Source organism: Cherax quadricarinatus, chromosome 58, assembly GCF_038502225.1.
Source record: "Cherax quadricarinatus isolate ZL_2023a chromosome 58, ASM3850222v1, whole genome shotgun sequence".
Taxonomy (NCBI): Eukaryota; Metazoa; Arthropoda; class Malacostraca; order Decapoda; family Parastacidae; genus Cherax; species Cherax quadricarinatus.
In genome coordinates this window covers 5,400,007-5,420,607 of record NC_091349.1, presented here as the reverse complement: position 1 = coordinate 5,420,607, position 20,601 = coordinate 5,400,007, and the positions used below count along the sequence as shown (strand labels likewise).

The 20,601-nt window shown below is 44.9% G+C and overlaps 1 protein-coding gene across 3 annotated transcripts in view; it reads right to left on the bottom strand.

Annotated features, from left to right (window-relative positions):
- The window catches only part of LOC128698048 (uncharacterized), a 76,287-nt gene that overhangs the window by 32,382 nt on the left and 23,304 nt on the right, over positions 1 to 20,601 (bottom strand). For all 3 annotated transcript variants that reach the window (XM_070097585.1, XM_070097586.1, XM_053790110.2), the window contains 4 exons: positions 20,062 to 20,156; positions 17,879 to 18,053; positions 11,741 to 11,797; positions 10,636 to 10,737 (listed from right to left, as the gene is read on the bottom strand). In XM_070097585.1, coding sequence (XP_069953686.1) covers positions 10,636 to 10,737; positions 11,741 to 11,797; positions 17,879 to 18,053; positions 20,062 to 20,156 — 429 coding nt within the window. The remainder of the gene's footprint in view (positions 1 to 10,635; positions 10,738 to 11,740; positions 11,798 to 17,878; positions 18,054 to 20,061; positions 20,157 to 20,601) is intronic.

Below are 20,601 nucleotides of genomic sequence, written 5' to 3'. Positions count from 1 at the left end.
CTGCAGATTAATCCAATATAAACGTGTAACTTAATCATTACCAGACCAGGAGGGCTTTTAACCTGTAGCATACAGCCCACACAATGAATATTGTGGCGACTACAGCCCACGCGATGGATACTGTGGCAACTACCACCCCCACAATACTGTGGCAACTACCACCCCCACAATGAATACTGTGGCAACTACCACCCCCACAATGAATACTGTGGCAACTACCACCCCGACTGAATACTGTGGCAACTACCACCCCCACAATACTGTGGCAACTACCACCCCCAAAATGAATACTGTGGCAACTACCACCCCCACAATGAATACTGTGGCAACTACCACCCCCACAATGAATACTGTGGCAACTACCACCCCCACAATGAATACTGTGGCAACTACCACCCCCACAATGAATACTGTGGCAACTACCACCCCCACAATGAATACTGTGGCAACTACCACCCCCACAATGAATACTGTGGCAACTACCACCCCCACAATGAATACTGTGGCAACTACCACCCCCACAATGAATACTGTGGCAACTACCACCCCCACAATGAATACTGTGGCAACTACCACCCCCACAATGAATACTGTGGCAACTACCACCTCCACAATGAATACTGTGGCAACTACCACCCCCACAATGAATACTGTGGCAACTACCACCCCCACAATGAATACTGTAGCAACTACCACCCCTACAATGAATACTGTGGCAACTACCACCCCTACAATGAATACTGTGGCAACTACCATCCCTACAATGAATACTGTAGCAACTACCACCCCTACAATGAATACTGTGGCAACTACCACCCCTACAATGAATACTGAAGCAACTACCACCCCTACAATGAATATTGTAGCAGCTACCACCCCTACAATGAATACTGTAGCAGCCACCACCCCTACAATGAATACTGTAGCAACCACCATCCCTACAATGAATACTGTAGCAACCACCACCCCTACAATGAATACTGTAGCAACCACCACCCCTACAATGAATACTGTAGCGACTACCACCCCTACAATGAATACTGTGGCAACTACCACCCCTACAATGAATACTGTAGCAACTACCACCCCCCATAATGAATATTGTAGCAACTACCACCCCTACAATGAATACTGTAGCAACTACCGCCCCTATAATGAATACTGTAGCAACTACCACCCCTACAATGAATACTGTAGCAACTACCACACCTACAATGAATACTGTAGCAACCACCACCCCTACAATGAATACTGTAGCAACCACCACCCCTACAATGAATACTGTAGCAACTACCACCCCTACAATGAATACTGTAGCAACTACAACCCCCAAAATGAATACTGTAGCAACCACCACCCCTACAATGAATACTGTAGCAACTACCACCCCTACAATGAATACTGTAGCAACTACCACCCCTACAATGAATACTGTAGCAACCACCACCCCTACAATGAATACTGTAGCAACTACCACCCCTACAATGAATACTGTAGCAACTACCACCCCCATAATGAATACTGTAGCAACTACCACCCCTACAATGAATACTGTGGTAACTACCACCCCCCATAATGAATATTATAGCAACTACCACTCCCCATAATGAATACTGTGGCAACTACCACCCCTACAATGAATACTGCAGCAACTACCACCCCTACAATGAATACTGTAGCAACTACCACCCCTACAATGAATACTGTAGCAACTACCACCCCTACAATGAATACTGTAGCAACTACCACTCCCCATAATGAATACTGTGGCAACTACCACCCCTACAATGAATACTGCAGCAACTACCACCCCTACAATGAATACTGTAGCAACTACCACCCCTACAATGAATACTGTAGCAACTACCACCCCCTACAATGAATACTGTAGCAACTACCACCCCTACAATGAATACTGCAGCAACTACCACCCCTACAATGAATACTGTAGCAACTACCACCCCTACAATGAATACTGCAGCAACTACCACCCCTACAATGAATACTGCAGCAACTACCACCCCTACAATGAATACTGTAGTAACTAACACCCCTCATAATGAATATTATAGCAACTACCACCCCCATAATGAATACTGTGGTAACTACCACCCCTACAATGAATACTGTAGCAACTACCACCCCCATAATGAATACTATGGTAACTACCACCCCTACAATGAATACTGTAGCAACTACCACCCCCATAATGAATACTGTGGTAACTACCACCCCTACAATGAATACTGTAGCAACTACCACCCCTACAATGAATACTGTAGCAACTACCACCCCTACAATGAATACTGTAGCAACTACCACCCCTACAATGAATACTGTGGCAACTACCACCCCTACAATGAATACTGTAGCAACTACCACCCCTACAATGAATACTGTAGCAACTACCACCCCTACAATGAATACTGTAGGAACTACCACCCTTACAATGAATACTGTAGCAACTACCACCCTTACAATGAATACTGTAGCAACTACCACCCCCCATAATGAATATTGTAGCAACTACCACCCCTACAATGAATACTGTAGCAACTACCACCCCTACAATGAATACTGTAGCAACTTCCACCCCTACAATGAATACTGTAGCAACTACCGCCCCTACAATGAATACTGTAGCAACTACCGCCCCTGCAATGAATACTGTAGCAACTACCACCCCTACAATGAATACTGTAGCAACTACCACCCCTACAATGAATACTGTAGCAACTACCACCCCTACAATGAATACTGTAGCAACTACCACCCCTACAATGAATACTGCAGCAACTACCACCCCTACAATGAATACTGTAGCAACTACCACCCCTACAATGAATACTGTAGCAACTACCACCCCTACAATGAATACTGTAGCAACTACCACCCCTACAATGAATACTGTAGCAACTACCACTCCCCATAATGAATACTGTGGCAACTACCACCCCTAAAATGAATACTGCAGCAACTACCACCCCTACAATGAATACTGTAGCAACTACCACCCCTACAATGAATACTGTAGCAACTACCACCCCTACAATGAATACTGTAGCAACTACCACTCCCCATAATGAATACTGTAGTAACTAACACCCCTCATAATGAATATTATAGCAACTACCACCCCCATAATGAATACTGTGGTAACTACCACCCCTTCAATGAATACTGTAGCAACTACCACCCCCATAATGAATACTATGGTAACTACGACCCCTACAATGAATACTGTAGCAACTACCACCCCCATAATGAATACTGTGGTAACTACCACCCCTACAATGAATACTGTAGCAACTACCACCCCTACAATGAATACTGTAGCAACTACCACCCTTACAATGAATACTGTAGCAACTACCACCCTTACAATGAATACTGTAGCAACTACCACCCCCCATAATGAATATTGTAGCAACTACCACCCCTATAATGAATACTGTAGCAACTTCCACCCCTACAATGAATACTGTAGCAACTACCGCCCCTACAATGAATACTGTAGCAACTACCACCCCTACAATGAATACTGTAGCAACTACCACCCCTACAATGAATAGTGTAGCAACTACCGCCCCTACAATGAATACTGTAGCAACTACCACCCCTACAATGAATACTGTAGCAACTACCACCCCTCCAATGAATACTGTAGCAACTACCACTCCCCATAATGAATACTGTGGCAACTACCACCCCTACAATGAATACTGTAGCAACTACCACCCCTACAATGAATACTGTAGCAACTACCACCCCTACAATGAATACTGTAGCAACTACCACCCCCATAATGAATACTGTGGTAACTACCACCCCTACAATGAATACTGTAGCAACTACCACCCCTACAATGAATACTGTAGCAACTACCACCCCTACAATGAATACTGTAGCAACTACCACCCCTACAATGAATACTGTAGCAACTACCACCCCTACAATGAATACTGTAGCAACTACCACCCCTCCAATGAATACTGTAGCAACTACCACTCCCCATAATGAATACTGTGGTAACTACCACCCCTACAATGAATACTGTAGCAACTACCACCCCCATAATGAATACTATGGTAACTACCACCCCTCCAATGAATACTGTAGCAACTACCACTCCCCATAATGAATACTGTGGTAACTACCGCCCCTACAATGAATACTGTAGCAACTACCACCCCTACAATGAATACTGTAGCAACTACCACCCCTACAATGAATACTGTAGCAACTACCACCCCTACAATGAATACTGTGGCAACTACCACCCCTACAATGAATACTGTAGCAACTACCACCCCTACAATGAATACTGTAGCAACTACCACAACTACAATGAATACTGTAGCAACTACCACCCTTACAATGAATACTGTAGCAACTACCACCCTTACAATGAATACTGTAGCAACTACCACCCCCCATAATGAATACTGTAGCAACTACCACCCCCGTAATGAATACTGTGGCAACTACCACCCCTACAATGAATACTGTAGCAACTACCGCCCCTACAATGAATACTGTAGCAACTACCGCCCCTACAATGAATACTGTAGCAACTACCACCCCTACAATGAATACTGTAGCAACTACCACCCCTACAATGAATAGTGTAGCAACTACCACCCCTACAATGAATACTGTAGCAACTACCGCCCCTACAATGAATACTGTAGCAACTACCGCCCCTACAATGAATACTGTAGCAACTACCACCCCTACAATGAATACTGTAGCAACTACCACCCCTACAATGAATACTGTAGCAACTACCAACCCTACAATGAATACTGTAGCAACTACCAACCCTACAATGAATACTGTAGCAACTACCTGGAGTTTACCTGGAGAGAGTTCCGGGGGTCAACGCCCCCGCGGCCCGGTCTGTGACCAGACCTCCTGGTGGATCAGAGCCTGATCAACCAGGCTGTTACTGCTGGCTGCACGCAAACCAACGTACGAGCCACAGCCCGGCTGATCAGGAACCGACTTTAGGTGCTTGTCCAGTGCCAGCTTGAAGACTGCCAGGGGTCTGTTGGTAATCCCCCTTATGTATGCTGGGAGGCAGTTGAACAGTCTCGGGCCCCTGACACTTATTGTATGGTCTCTTAACGTGCTAGTGACACCCCTGCTTTTCATTGGGGGGATGTTGCATCGTCTGCCAAGTCTTTTGCTTTCGTAGTGAGTGACTTTCGTGTGCAAGTTCGGTACTAGTCCCTCTAGGATTTTCCAGGTGTATATAATCATGTATCTCTCCCGCCTGCGTTCCAGGGAATACAGGTTCAGGAACCTCAAGCGCTCCCAGTAATTGAGGTGTTTTATCTCCGTTATGCGCGCCGTGAAGGTTCTCTATACATTTTCTAGGTCAGCAATTTCACCTGCCTTGAAAGGTGCTGTTAGTGTGCAGCAATATTCCAGCCTAGATAGAACAAGTGACCTGAAGAGTGTCATCATGGGCTTGGCATCCCTCGTTTTGAAGGTTCTCATTATCCATCCTGTCATTTTTCTAGCAGATGCGATCGATACAATGTTATGGTCCTTGAAGGTGAGATCCTCCGACATGATCACTCCCAGGTCTTTGACGTTGGTGTTTCGCTCTATTTTGTGGCCAGAATTTGTTTTGTACTCTGATGAAGATTTAATTTCCACGTGTTTACCATATCTGAGTAATTGAAATTTCTCATCGTTGAACTTCATATTGTTTTCTGCAGCCCACTGAAAGATTTGGTTGATGTCCGCCTGGAGCCTTGCAGTGTCTGCAATGGAAGACACTGTCATGCAGATTCGGGTGTCATCTGCAAAGGAAGACACGGTGCTGTGGCTGACATCCTTGTCTATGTCGGATATAAGGATGAGGAACAAGATGGGAGCGAGTACTGTGCCTTGTGGAACAGAGCTTTTCACCATAGCTGCCTCGGACTTTACTCTGTTGACGACTACTCTCTGTGTTCTGTTAGTGAGGAAATTATAGATCCATCGACCGACTTTTCCTGTTATTCCTTTAGCACGCATTTTGTACGCTATTACGCCATGGTCACACTTGTCGAAGGCTTTTGCAAAGTCTGTATATATTACATCTGCATTCTTCTTGTCTTCTAGTGCATCTAGGACCTTGTCGTAGTGATCCAATAGTTGAGACAGACAGGAGCGACCTGTTCTAAACCCATGTTGCCCTGGGTTGTGTAACTGATGGGTTTCTAGATGGGTGGTGATCTTGCTTCTTAGGACTCTTTCAAAGATTTTTATGATATGGGATGTTAGTGCTATCGGTCTGTAGTTCTTTGCTGTTGCTTTACTGCCCCCTTTGTGGAGTGGGGCTATGTCTGTTGTTTTTAGTAACTGTGGGACGACCCCCGTATCCATGCTCCCTCTCCATAGGATGGTAAAGGCTCGTGATAGGGGCTTCTTGCAGTTCTTGATGAACACGGAGTTCCATGAGTCTGGCCCCGGGGCAGAGTGCATGGGCATGTAATTTATCGCCTGTTCGAAGTCATTTGGCGTCAGGATAACATCAGATAGGCTTGTGTTAACCAAATTTTGTGGCTCTCTCATAAAAAACTAATTTTGACCCTACAATGAATACTGTAGCAACTACCACCCCCCATAATGAATATTATAGCAACTACCAGCCCCCATAATGATTTAGCAACTACCAGCCCCCATAATGAATATTATAGCAACTACCAGCCCCCATAATGAATATTATAGCAACTACCAGCCCCCATAATGAATACTGTGGTAACTACCACCCCTACAATGAATACTGTAGCAACTACCACCCCCATAATGATTATAGCAACTACCAGCCCCCATAATGAATATTATAGCAACTACCAGCCCCATAATGAATACTGTGGTAACTAACACCCCTACAATGAATACTGTAGCAACTACCACCCCCATAATGATTATTATAGCAACTACCAGCCCCCATAATGATTATAATAGCAACTATCAGCCCCCATAATGAATACTGTGGTAACTACCACCCTTACAATGAATACTGTAGCAACTACCACCCCTATAATGATTATTATAACAACTACCAGCCCCCATAATGAATATTATAGGAACTACCAGCCCCCATAATGAATATTATAGCAACTATCAGCCCCCATAATGAATATTATAGCAACTACCACCCCCATAATGATTATTATAGCAACTACCACCCCCATAATGAATATTATAGCAACTATCAGCCCCCATAATGAATATTATAGCAACTACCAGCCCCCATAATGAATATTATAGCAACTACCAGCCCCCATAATGAATATTATAGCAACTACCACCCCTACAATGAATACTGTAGCAACTACCACCCCTCATAATGAATATTATAGCAATTACCACCCCTACAATGAATACTGTAGCAACTACCACCCCCATAATGATTATTATAGCAACTACCACCCCTACAATTAATACTGTAGCAACTACCACCCCTACAATGAATACTGTAGCAACTACCACCCCTACAATGAATACTGTAGCAACTACCACCCCTACAATGAATACTGTAGCAACTACCACCCCCATAATGAATACTGTAGCAACTACCACCCCTACAATGAATACTGTAGCAACTACCACCCCTACAATGAATACTGTAGCAACTACCACCCCTACAATGAATACTGTAGCAACTACCACCCCTACAATGAATACTGTAGCAACTACCACCCCTACAATGAATACTGTAGCAACTACCACCCCCATAATGAATACTGTAGCAACTACCACCCCTACAATGAATACTGTAGCAACTACCACCCCTACAATGAATACTGTAGCAACTACCACCCCTACAATGAATACTGTAGCAACTACCACCCCCATAATGAATACTGTAGCAACTACCACCCCCATAATGAATACTGTAGCAACTACCACCCCTACAATGAATACTGTAGCAACTACCACCCCTACAATGAATACTGTAGCAACTACCGCCCCTACAATGAATACTGTAGCAACTACCACCCCTACAATGAATACTGTAGCAACTACCACCCCTACAATGAATACTGTAGCAACTACCACCCCTACAATGAATACTGTAGCAACTACCACCCCCATAATGAATACTGTAGCAACTACCACCCCCATAATGAATACTGTAGCAACTACCACCCCCATAATGAATACTGTAGCAACTACCACCCCCATAATGAATACTGTAGCAACTACCACCCCCATAATGAATACTGTAGCAACTACCACCCCCATAATGAATACTGTAGCAACTACCACCCCTACAATGAATACTGTAGCAACTACCACCCCCATAATGAATACTGTAGCAACTACCACCCCCATAATGAATACTGTAGCAACTACCACCCCCATAATGAATACTGTAGCAACTACCACCCCTACAATGAATACTGTAGCAACTACCACCCCCATAATGAATACTGTAGCAACTACCACCCCCATAATGAATACTGTAGCAACTACCACCCCCATAATGAATACTGTAGCAACTACCACCCCTACAATGAATACTGTAGCAACTACCACCCCCATAATGAATACTGTAGCAACTACCACCCCCATAATGAATACTGTAGCAACTACCACCCCCATAATGAATACTGTAGCAACTACCACCCCCATAATGAATACTGTAGCAACTACCACCCCCATAATGAATACTGTAGCAACTACCACCCCTACAATGAATACTGTAGCAACTACCACCCCCATAATGAATACTGTAGCAACTACCACCCCCATAATGAATACTGTAGCAACTACCACCCCCATAATGAATACTGTAGCAACTACCACCCCTACAATGAATACTGTAGCAACTACCACCCCCATAATGAATACTGTAGCAACTACCACCCCCATAATGAATACTGTAGCAACTACCACCCCCATAATGAATACTGTAGCAACTACCACCCACAAGTTTTATCTTATTATTCACACATAATATCAACGACGCAGGATGGTTCCGTGTCTGAGTGTATCAAGACCATCTTGACCTAGAATACAATAACCAGAGTTCCAACATAGCTGCATCATTTCACTAAAAATAAAAATTTACATTTACAGAAAAAACTTTATAATTTTTTTTGTCAGGCCTAAAGTTCAATGGTCATTGTGTATTAACCGATTATAAATGGTTATAACGTGGGAAATTAAAAAAAATGTGAATGCCCTGCTCAAAGTGGATCCTGGAGTTTACCTGGAGAGAGTTTCGGGGGTCAACGCCCCCGCGGCCCGGTCTGTGACCAGGCCTCCTGGTGGATCAGCGCCTGATCAACCAGGCTGTTGCTGCTGGCTGCACGCAAACCAACGTACGAGCCACAGCCCGGCTGATCAGGATACAATATTTTTTTTTCTCAAGTCAGCAGCCATCTACCACTGAGGTAGGGTGGCCTGAAAAAAGAAGAAACACTTTCACCACCACTAGCTCCACTGCAGTTTTGCCAGAGGCAGACCTATACCATAGTTCAGATGCCCCTCCAAACTGCAATATCCTCACCCCTCCTTCAGAGTGCAGGCACTGTACTTCCCACCTCCAGGACTCAAGTCTGGATAACCAGTTAGTCTCAAGTCATACAGCACCTTTGAAATAGACGGTGACCAGGTTTGATCTTCAACCTATAATCATGAAAATACTGATGCAACATTTCTCCATGGTGAGCTCTACACACAAAAAAATCTTCCCAAATCAAAGCTTATTCTAGAATGCAGTGTCTTCATTCCTCTTGACAATACACCATTTCATCTGAGAAGTATAGCAGCCAGCTATATACACCTAGTATACACATCTTGTGTATACACCAACACTAAATCAACACCGCCAGCCACATACCACTGCCTTAGCTATATATATATAGCTAGCCCCTTCAGTGTACACTTTCTTACTCAGTTTTTACACACACACACACACACACACACACACACACACACACACACACACACACACACACACACACACACACACACACACACACACACACACGCACGCACGCCAGGAGCTAAGACTCGACCCCTGCAACCACAAATAGGTGAGTACACACACAAGAATATGATCATGACAGAAATACTCAGGTGGTTCATGTCTCGGAGCAAAGACCAGTTTAAGAAGATATGATGTACTTGTAGTTTAAGGTTACAGTGGTGATGTGGCTTATGCGAGTTCACTAGACCAGTCTGAGTACTGCTTACACACTAACACTTTTTGTCTCACCTCAGTTCACACACTGGTCATGGAGGACAAGAGACATGGAGTATTGAGATCAACCACTTTGTTGCACACACCCTCCTGCTCATGCAATACCAGGGCAGGAATGCATGGAAGTAAAGGAAGAAAGATAGGAGAGGAGGGGGGGAGACAAGGAATCAAGAGGGAGGAAGAAAGGAACAAGGGAGGGAAAGAGAAAAATGCAGGGATAAGAATGGAGGGTGGAGAAGGAGGTTAGAAGAAAGGAATGAGAGGAGGAGAGAAGAAAGAAGGCAGAACAGAGAAGAGAGAGAAGAAATTACTCACATAATCATGGAGGGGAAAAAGGATACACCAAGGTTGTCCATGTTTTGGGACACCCTTCTTTCACTTAGGAACATGAGGGAGGGCGAGAGAGAAAAAAAAGTACTCACATGGTCATGGAGAGAGAAGGATAAACCAAGGTCTGCCACATTGTGTTCAGACATACCCTTCTCCTGCTCGTGGAACACACTCAGCTCTGCCACCTTCCTCATCTGTAGCCACAAAGATCCAGTTACAGTTTCTTCTGCATTACAAGTATCTTATAGTCACAGGAAAGCACTAAACAAGTAAGGGGCATTAGCACTTTGGGAACAGGAGGTAATCAGGTTGGACTCGAGGAAGGGCAGGGAAGGAGCTCCTGAAGTTTACTGATCTGACCTAGTAATTACTTTGCACTCTTGGCCATAAAAATATAACTAGTAACATTAAAAGGTAAAGCAATAGGAGCTCCAAGTCCTTGGATCAAGGACAATTCATTTGCATCAAAGCACCCTACTTGAAGGAACAAAAGTGAAATAGGGGTAGCATCACTTTGCAGATGCATGCAGTATTGCTAAATAAGTTTGAAAGACCAATGTTACCCAGATGGCTTCTACTTTAGTCAATTGTAACTATTAAAATTATTATTACTACTAGTCAACACTAAACCCTTGTGTGGTGTCATCGAGAACCATTATTACCTAACCAGATGCCTACTGCAAAACTTACAGAGGTCTCACCTAATATGCAAATCTTAATTTTAATCAAAACTGCTCTTACCATTACATTTTAAGGGAAAAAATTTAGCAAATCTTTTTACAGGAAATTAAATAGATATCAATAGTCTTGATTCAGGGAATGGGAGTCTTCCCCCCTCCCTTCCTTAAACTTTATTACCTCCTAATCCTCAGGGGGTTGTATTGCCCCTATGGGTTTAGTGCCTCCTACGAGCATAAATATAACACCAAGTTGTTGACTGATAATGGGAAGTTACTGTGCTTCACCATTAGAAAAATATTATTATACTGTTATCATATTTTTTATCTATATTTTCACTTATATTTATAAGGAAGAATGTACAGAGCTGGAGAACTGAAGATAACCCGACTTTGATCTGAGCGAAGGGAGGGGTAGCTCAAATTTCCTGAATCAAGAGCCCTTTTCAGGCGAGTACACACACTGTGGTATTATCGTGCTCAAAAATGCATGTGCTTAACCCACGTAGATTAAACTCACCTCGTGTTTGATTTTGATTTTGATGGGTCCATCCGGAGCCTTGCCCAAGATCACCAACTGTAAGGAAATAATATTAGCACTTCCTATGGATGATGATGATTAATAATTATTATTTTGGTCACTGTGTTATGCTAGAAAGATATCTGTACTGCATAACCCCAGTCCCCTGTACCTCAATGATCCAAGAAAGGTATCCCTATACTGCATAACCCCAGTTCCCTGTACCTCAATGATGCAAGAAAGGTATCCCTATACTGCATAACCCCAGTTCCCTGTACCTCAATGATCCAAGAAAGGTATCCCTATACTGCATAACCCCAGTCCCCTGTACCTCAATGATCCAAGAAAGGTATCCCTATACTGCATAACCCCAGTTCCCTGTACCTCAATGATCCAAGAAAGGTATCCCTATACTGCATAACCCCAGTTCCCTGTACCTCAATGATGCAAGAAAGGTATCCCTATACTGCATAACCCCAGTTCCCTGTACCTCAATGATGCAAGAAAGGTATCCCTATACTGCATAACCCCAGTTCCCTGTACCTCAATGATGCAAGAAAGGTATCCCTATACTGCATAACCCCAGTTCCCTGTACCTCAATGATCCAAGAAAGGTATCCCTATACTGCATAACCCCAGTTCCCTGTACCTCAATGATCCAAGAAAGGTATCCCTATACTGCATAACCCCAGTTCCCTGTACCTCAATGATCCAAGAAAGGTATCCCTATACTGCATAACCCCAGTTCCCTGTACCTCAATGATGCAAGAAAGGTATCCCTATACTGCATAACCCCAGTTCCCTGTACCTCAATGATGCAAGAAAGGTATCCCTATACTGCATAACCCCAGTTCCCTGTACCTCAATGATGCAAGAAAGGTATCCCTATACTGCATAACCCCAGTTCCCTGTACCTCAATGATCCAAGAAAGGTATCCCTATACTGCATAACCCCAGTTCCCTGTACCTCAATGATCCAAGAAAGGTATCCCTATACTGCATAACCCCAGTTCCCTGTACCTCAATGATCCAAGAAAGGTATCCCTATACTGCATAACCCCAGTTCCCTGTACCTCAATGATCCAAGAAAGGTATCCCTATACTGCATAACCCCAGTTCCCTGTACCTCAATGATCCAAGAAAGGTATCCCTATACTGCATAACCCCAGTTCCCTGTACCTCAATGATCCAAGAAAGGTATCCCTATACTGCATAACCCCAGTTCCCTGTACCTCAATGATCCAAGAAAGGTATCCCTATACTGCATAACCCCAGTTCCCTGTACCTCAATGATGCAAGAAAGGTATCCCTGTACTGCATAACCCCAGTTCCCTGTACCTCAATGATCCAAGAAAGGTATCCCTATACTGCATAACCCCAGTTCCCTGTACCTCAATGATGCAAGAAAGGTATCCCTATACTGCATAACCCCAGTTCCCTGTACCTCAATGATCCAAGAAAGGTATCCCTATACTGCATAACCCCAGTTCTCTGTACCTCAATGATGCAAGAAAGGTATCCCTGTACTGCATAACCCCAGTTCCCTGTACCTCAATGATCCAAGAAAGGTATCCCTATACTGCATAACCCCAGTTCCCTGTACCTCAATGATGCAAGAAAGGTATCCCTGTACTGCATAACCCCAGTTCCCTGTACCTCAATGATCCAAGAAAGGTATCCCTATACTGCATAACCCCAGTTCCCTGTACCTCAATGATGCAAGAAAGGTATCCCTATACTGCATAACCCCAGTTCACTGTACCTCAATGATCCAAGAAAGGTATCCCTATACTGCATAACCCCAGTTCCCTGTACCTCAATGATGCAAGAAAGGTATCCCTGTACTGCATAACCCCAGTTCCCTGTACCTCAATGATCCAAGAAAGGTATCCCTATACTGCATAACCCCAGTTCCCTGTACCTCAATGATGCAAGAAAGGTATCCCTATACTGCATAACCCCAGTTCCCTGTACCTCAATGATCCAAGAAAGGTATCCCTATACTGCATAACCCCAGTTCCCTGTACCTCAATGATGCAAGAAAGGTATCCCTATACTGCATAACCCCAGTTCCCTGTACCTCAATGATGCAAGAAAGGTATCCCTATACTGCATAACCCCAGTTCCCTGTACCTCAATGATGCAAGAAAGGTATCCCTGTACTGCATAACCCCAGTTCCCTGTACCTCAATGATCCAAGAAAGGTATCCCTATACTGCATAACCCCAGTTCCCTGTACCTCAATGATGCAAGAAAGGTATCCCTATACTGCATAACCCCAGTTCCCTGTACCTCAATGATGCAAGAAAGGTATCCCTATACTGCATAACCCCAGTTCCCTGTACCTCAATGATGCAAGAAAGGTATCCCTGTACTGCATAACCCCAGTTCCCTGTACCTCAATGATGCAAGAAAGGTATCCCTATACTGCATAACCCCAGTTCCCTGTACCTCAATGATGCAAGAAAGGTATCCCTGTACTGCATAACCCCAGTTCCCTGTACCTCAATGATGCAAGAAAGGTATCCCTATACTGCATAACCCCAGTTCCCTGTACCTCAATGATGCAAGAAAGGTATCCTTATACTGCATAACCCCAGTTCCCTGTACCTCAATGATGCAAGAAAGGTATCCTTATACTGCATAACCCCAGTTCCCTGTACCTCAATGATGCAAGAAAGGTATCCCTGTACTGCATAACCCCAGTTCCCTGTACCTCAATGATGCAAGAAAGGTATCCCTATACTGCATAACCCCAGTTCCCTGTACCTCAATGATGCAAGAAAGGTATCCTTATACTGCATAACCCCAGTTCCCTGTACCTCAATGATCCAAGAAAGGTATCCCTATACTGCATAACCCCAGTTCCCTGTACCTCAATGATCCAAGAAAGGTATCCCTATACTGCATAACCCCAGTTCCCTGTACCTCAATGATCCAAGAAAGGTATCCCTATACTGCATAACCCCAGTTCCCTGTACCTCAATGATCCAAGAAAGGTATCCCTGTACTGCATAACCCCAGTTCCCTGTACCTCAATGATCCAAGAAAGGTATCCCTGTACTGCATAACCCCAGTTCCCTGTACCTCAATGATCCAAGAAAGGTATCCCTGTACTGCATAACCCCAGTTCCCTGTACCTCAATGATCCAAGAAAGGTATCCCTGTACTGCATAACCCCAGTTCCCTGTACCTCAATGATCCAAGAAAGGTATCCCTGTACTGCATAACCCCAGTTCCCTGTACCTCAATGATCCAAGAAAGGTATCCCTATACTGCATAACCCCAGTTCCCTGTACCTCAATGATGCAAGAAAGGTATCCCTATACTGCATAACCCCAGTTCCCTGTACCTCAATGATGCAAGAAAGGTATCCCTGTACTGCATAACCCCAGTTCCCTGTACCTCAATGATCCAAGAAAGGTATCCCTATACTGCATAACCCCAGTTCCCTGTACCTCAATGATCCAAGAAAGGTATCCCTATACTGCATAACCCCAGTTCCCTGTACCTCAATGATGCAAGAAAGGTATCCCTATACTGCATAACCCCAGTTCCCTGTACCTCAATGATCCAAGAAAGGTATCCCTATACTGCATAACCCCAGTTCCCTGTACCTCAATGATCCAAGAAAGGTATCCCTATACTGCATAACCCCAGTTCCCTGTACCTCAATGATCCAAGAAAGGTATCCCTATACTGCATAACCCCAGTTCCCTGTACCTCAATGATCCAAGAAAGGTATCCCTATACTGCATAACCCCAATCCCCTGTACCTCAATGATCCAAGAAAGGTATCCCTATACTGCATAACCCCAATCCCCTGTACCTCAATGATCCAAGAAAGGTATCCCTATACTGCATAACCCCAGTTCCCTGTACCTCAATGATCCAAGAAAGGTATCCCTGTACTGCATAACCCCAGTTCCCTGTACCTCAATGATGCAAGAAAGGTATCCCTGTACTGCATAACCCCAGTTCCCTGTACCTCAATGATGCAAGAAAGGTATCCCTGTACTGCATAAGCATTCTTGGGTTATACCAAAGTTTGAAGGATGGAAAATAAATCAGTCCACTTAAAGGATCCCATCAGGAACGATTAAAAAAATACCTTAGATCTTTGATATACGTTTGAAGGATTTTGAGAGTTTTGGTACTCCCACAGCCTGGCCCTGAGACAGGCTTACCTTCTCAACCAGGCTGTTGCTGTTGGCAGGGGGAAAATTAAGAAAAAACTCAAAATATAAAATAAAAAAAAAATGCCAGGAGCAAGGTGCTAGTAACCCCATCTGTAACTATTACTAAATGTAAAAAAGATAAAAACTTTCAGAAAGAAAGTGTTTTTACTTTCTCGGGTCACCCTGCCTCAGTGAGAGATGGCTTACCAGTATGTCTGGGAGGTTAAATCACCACCACCAGATGTAGACCAAACTACGTGTAAACTCTGCCAGATGAGCAATCGTCACACCTTGCATCATTTTGTACCAGAATGTAATAAAAATTAATGAATTCAGAGGCAACTCACTCAGAAATGTTCAAGAAATGTCAAAGTATTTTATCCACAGTGATATATCTAGCAATCATTCTGGAAAAATAACCTGATTTTTCCCAGTGTAAATTGCGTATTACCACTTAAACTTTTGTTTCTGCATGTGATCTAATTCATGTCTGCATAAATAATTCATTAGGATTTTAACCAGATATAAACATGTAAGTAGGTCACTACCACTAACTTGTTCAGCTATTAAAACTTTGCAGCCCCGTCCCTGAACCCATTACATACCTTTGTAATCTTTTGACTACCACCCACACCGTGGGTTCGAGGTGCATAATAAACTATATTACTTGGTTTGGTAAAGACAGTAATAAATTATGCCCCCATATCGGTCCAGCTTCCAAAGTTATGTCTCATCCATCTAGTGGATATGAGAAGGCTTTCTGGGAACGGGCGAGAGACTGGAGGGAGAGTGAACTTCCTTCCATTCCATGATGGTGCAGATGTAGGGAGGGGGTATTGATTATCTTTTCTCCTTCCTCCTAGTGTACTGTGAGAGGGAAAGAATGGAGGGAGGGAGGGAGGAGGCAAAGGGAGTGAAGAGGAAGGGAGAGGAGATAAATAGTGGAAGGGGAGAAAAAGTGTGGGAGGAAGTCAGGGAGAAAGAGGTGCATAGTTGGGAATGGAAGAGGGGAAGGGGATGAAACAAGAAAGACAAGAGATCAAGAGCCAAAAATGAAAACCACTATGCAAGGAGATAGCTCCAACCCACTACCCCACAAACCAAGGCCTGGACTCTGGGAAAGCATTAAACCTGTAAGGAGTTACACAGCCCCTGGAGAACAGGAGGTAGTCAAGATGAATCCAAAGAGAAGTTCCAGAGTCTTGGATCAAGAGCCCTGCACCAATACAAACCCTACTATGCCAGGGTCTAACACAAGATACCCTCCCCCTCAAGTGATTTAATAGAATCCCCCTCAAGTGATTAATAGAATCCCCCTCAAGTGATTAATAGAATCCCCCTCAAGTGATTAATAGAATCCCCCTCAAGTGATTAATAGAATCCCCCTCAAGTGATTAATAGAATCCCCCTCAAGTGATTAATAGAATCCCCCTCAAGTGATTAATAGAATCCCCCTCAAGTGATTAATAGAATCCCCCTCAAGTGATTAATAGAATCCCCCTCAAGTGATTAATATAATCCCCCTCAAGTGATTAATATAATCCCCCTCAAGTGATTAATATAATCCCCCTCAAGTGATTAATATAATCCCCCTCAAGTGATTAATATAATCCCCCTCAAGTGATTAATATAATCCCCCTCAAGTGATTAATATAATCCCCCTCAAGTGATTAATATAATCCCCCTCAAGTGATTAATATAATCCCCCTCAAGTGATTAATATAATCCCCCTCAAGTGATTAATATAATCCCCCTCAAGTGATTAATATAATCCCCCTCAAGTGATTAATATAATCCCCCTCAAGTGATTAACAATCCCCCTCAAATAATAGAATCACCCTCCTTCAACTAATCAATACGATCCCTTCAAATGATTAATAGAATCCCTCCTTCCCCCTCATTTGATGATAGTAAAATAATACCCCCTCCCCCCTTTCACTGACTGACTAGGCTGTCTCACCTTGGTGATCTGACAGTGATACATGGAAGCATGGGCGGAGTGTAACACCTCCTGGGGAAGGGGTGTGAGGTAGGAGGGTGGTGGGTCACTACGGTACATGGACCCCTCCCTCCTGAAGGTACTGCCATACACTGAGCTCCACAGGGCACGTGTTTCAACGTCTGACGACATCAGTCTGGGGGGAGGGGAGCAGAAGCTTAAGTTTATTCAGGTATACACAAATACAGTTGTATAGATTATCATATATAGCAGCATATGTATGTGTAGAAAACCTAGGATGTGTATACAACATGTATGAATGTGATAGACTGCATGAAACATAGAAAGTTGGATATATATCAATATAAAGCAGAGAGATTTATGACACGGTGTTAAGAGGGGGGTCTATGACACGGTGTTAAGAGGGGGGTCTATGACACGGCGTTAAGAGGGGGGTCTATGACACGGCGTTAAGAGGGGGGTCTATGACACGGCGTTAGGGGGGTCTATGACACGGCGTTAGGGGGGTCTATGACACGGCGTTAGGGGGGTCTATGACACGGCGTTAGGGGGGTCTATGACACGGCGTTAGGGGGGTCTATGACACGGCGTTAGGGGGGTCTATGACACGGCGTTAGGGGGGTCTATGACACGGCGTTAGGGGGGTCTATGACACGGCGTTAGGGGGGTCTATGACACGGCGTTAGGGGGGTCTATGACACGGCGTTAGGGGGGTCTATGACACGGCGTTAGGGGGGTCTATGACACGGCGTTAGGGGGGTCTATGACACGGCGTTAGGGGGGTCTATGACACGGCGTTAGGGGGGTCTATGACACGGCGTTAGGGGGGTCTATGACACGGCGTTAGGGGGGTCTATGACACGGCGTTAGGGGGGTCTATGACACGGCGTTAGGGGGGTCTATGACACGGCGTTAGGGGGGTCTATGACACGGCGTTAGGGGGGTCTATGACACGGCGTTAGGGGGGTCTATGACACGGCGTTAGGGGGGTCTATGACACGGCGTTAGGGGGGTCTATGACACGGCGTTAGGGGGGTCTATGACACGGCGTTAGGGGGGTCTATGACACGGCGTTAGGGGGGTCTATGACACGGCGTTAGGGGGGTCTATGACACGGCGTTAGGGGGGTCTATGACACGGCGTTAGGGGGGTCTATGACACGGCGTTAGGGGGGTCTATGACACGGCGTTAGGGGGGTCTATGACACGGCGTTAGGGGGGTCTATGACACGGCGTTAGGGGGGTCTATGACACGGCGTTAGGGGGGTCTATGACACGGCGTTAGGGGGGTCTATGACACGGCGTTAGGGGGGTCTAGGACACGGCGTTAGGGGGGTCTATGACACGGCGTTAGGGGGGTCTATGACACGGCGTTAGGGTGGTCTATGACACGGCGTTAGGGGGGTCTATGACACGGCGTTAGGGGGGTCTATGACACGGCGTTAGGGGGGTCTATGACACGGCGTTAGGGGGGTCTATGACACGGCGTTAGGGGGGTCTATGACACGGCGTTAGGGGGGTCTATGACACGGCGTTAGGGGGTCTATGACACGGCGTTAGGGGGTCTATGACACGGCGTTAGGGGGTCTATGACACGGCGTTAGGGGGGTCTATGACACGGCGTTAGGGGGGTCTATGACACGGCGTTAGGGGGGTCTATGACACGGCGTTAGGGGGGTCTATGACACGGCGTTAGGGGGGTCTATGATACGGCGTTAGGGGGGTCTATGACACGGCGTTAGGGGGGTCTATGACACGGCGTTAGGGGGGTCTATGACACGGCGTTAGGGGGGTCTATGACACGGCGTTAGGGGGGTCTATGATATGGTGTTTTGAGGGGAAGGGGATACTGATACACACACTGCAAGAAATATGTACGAGGCTGCTATTTTGTAAATGTTTGCGAAAGGTATTTCTAAATTGTTATGTCTGCACCCTTTCCTCTCCACCTTTCCTTCCATATTATCCTCCCCCTTCCCCCTTCTCTAGACGAGTACAAATAGCATATGAAGTACTAATGGAAAACTTGTGGTTCTCATGGTAGAGCACTAAGCCTATTGAAATTTGGGATTATATAGCGCCTGATGAACAGAAGGTAACCAAGTTTGAGGGAGAAGGGATGGATAATGAGGTACGTCCCAAGGCAGAGGCTACTTGCAGTACCTGGGATGAAGATGAACGCACCTGGAGCCGGGGGACCTGTCATTGACAGAGTCGTCGTGGGGAAGGATCTTGCCCAACAGCGTCTCAGTGTCCTGCTTGTACACCAGCGGGTGTACCTGTAAGTCACAATGTATATAAATGGTACACAATACCGACAATATGAACAATTACGACACACGGGTAACATCTGGGTATCCATTTGTGGACGTTTCGCCATCCAGTGGCTTTATCAATACAAATTCAAAAATATAATGGAAGACAGTAGAACTATATACAAAAGAGGTAATCAGTCCCTCAGCCTTGGAGTGTACCGTAGTTCTGAAGAAAGATGATGAAAAAGTAGGGGCAATGTTGAAGTGGGAAAAGAAACACAGAAGCAGTATAATGTGATCCTTTATTGACAACGTTTTGCCCACACTGTGGGCTTATCAAGCCACAAACAGATCTACCTGGGTGGATCTGTTTGTGACTTGATATAGCCCACAGTGTGGGCGAAACGTTGTCAATAAAGGATCATATTACACTGCTTCTGTGTTTATTTTTTCCATTGTGTAGGTATTT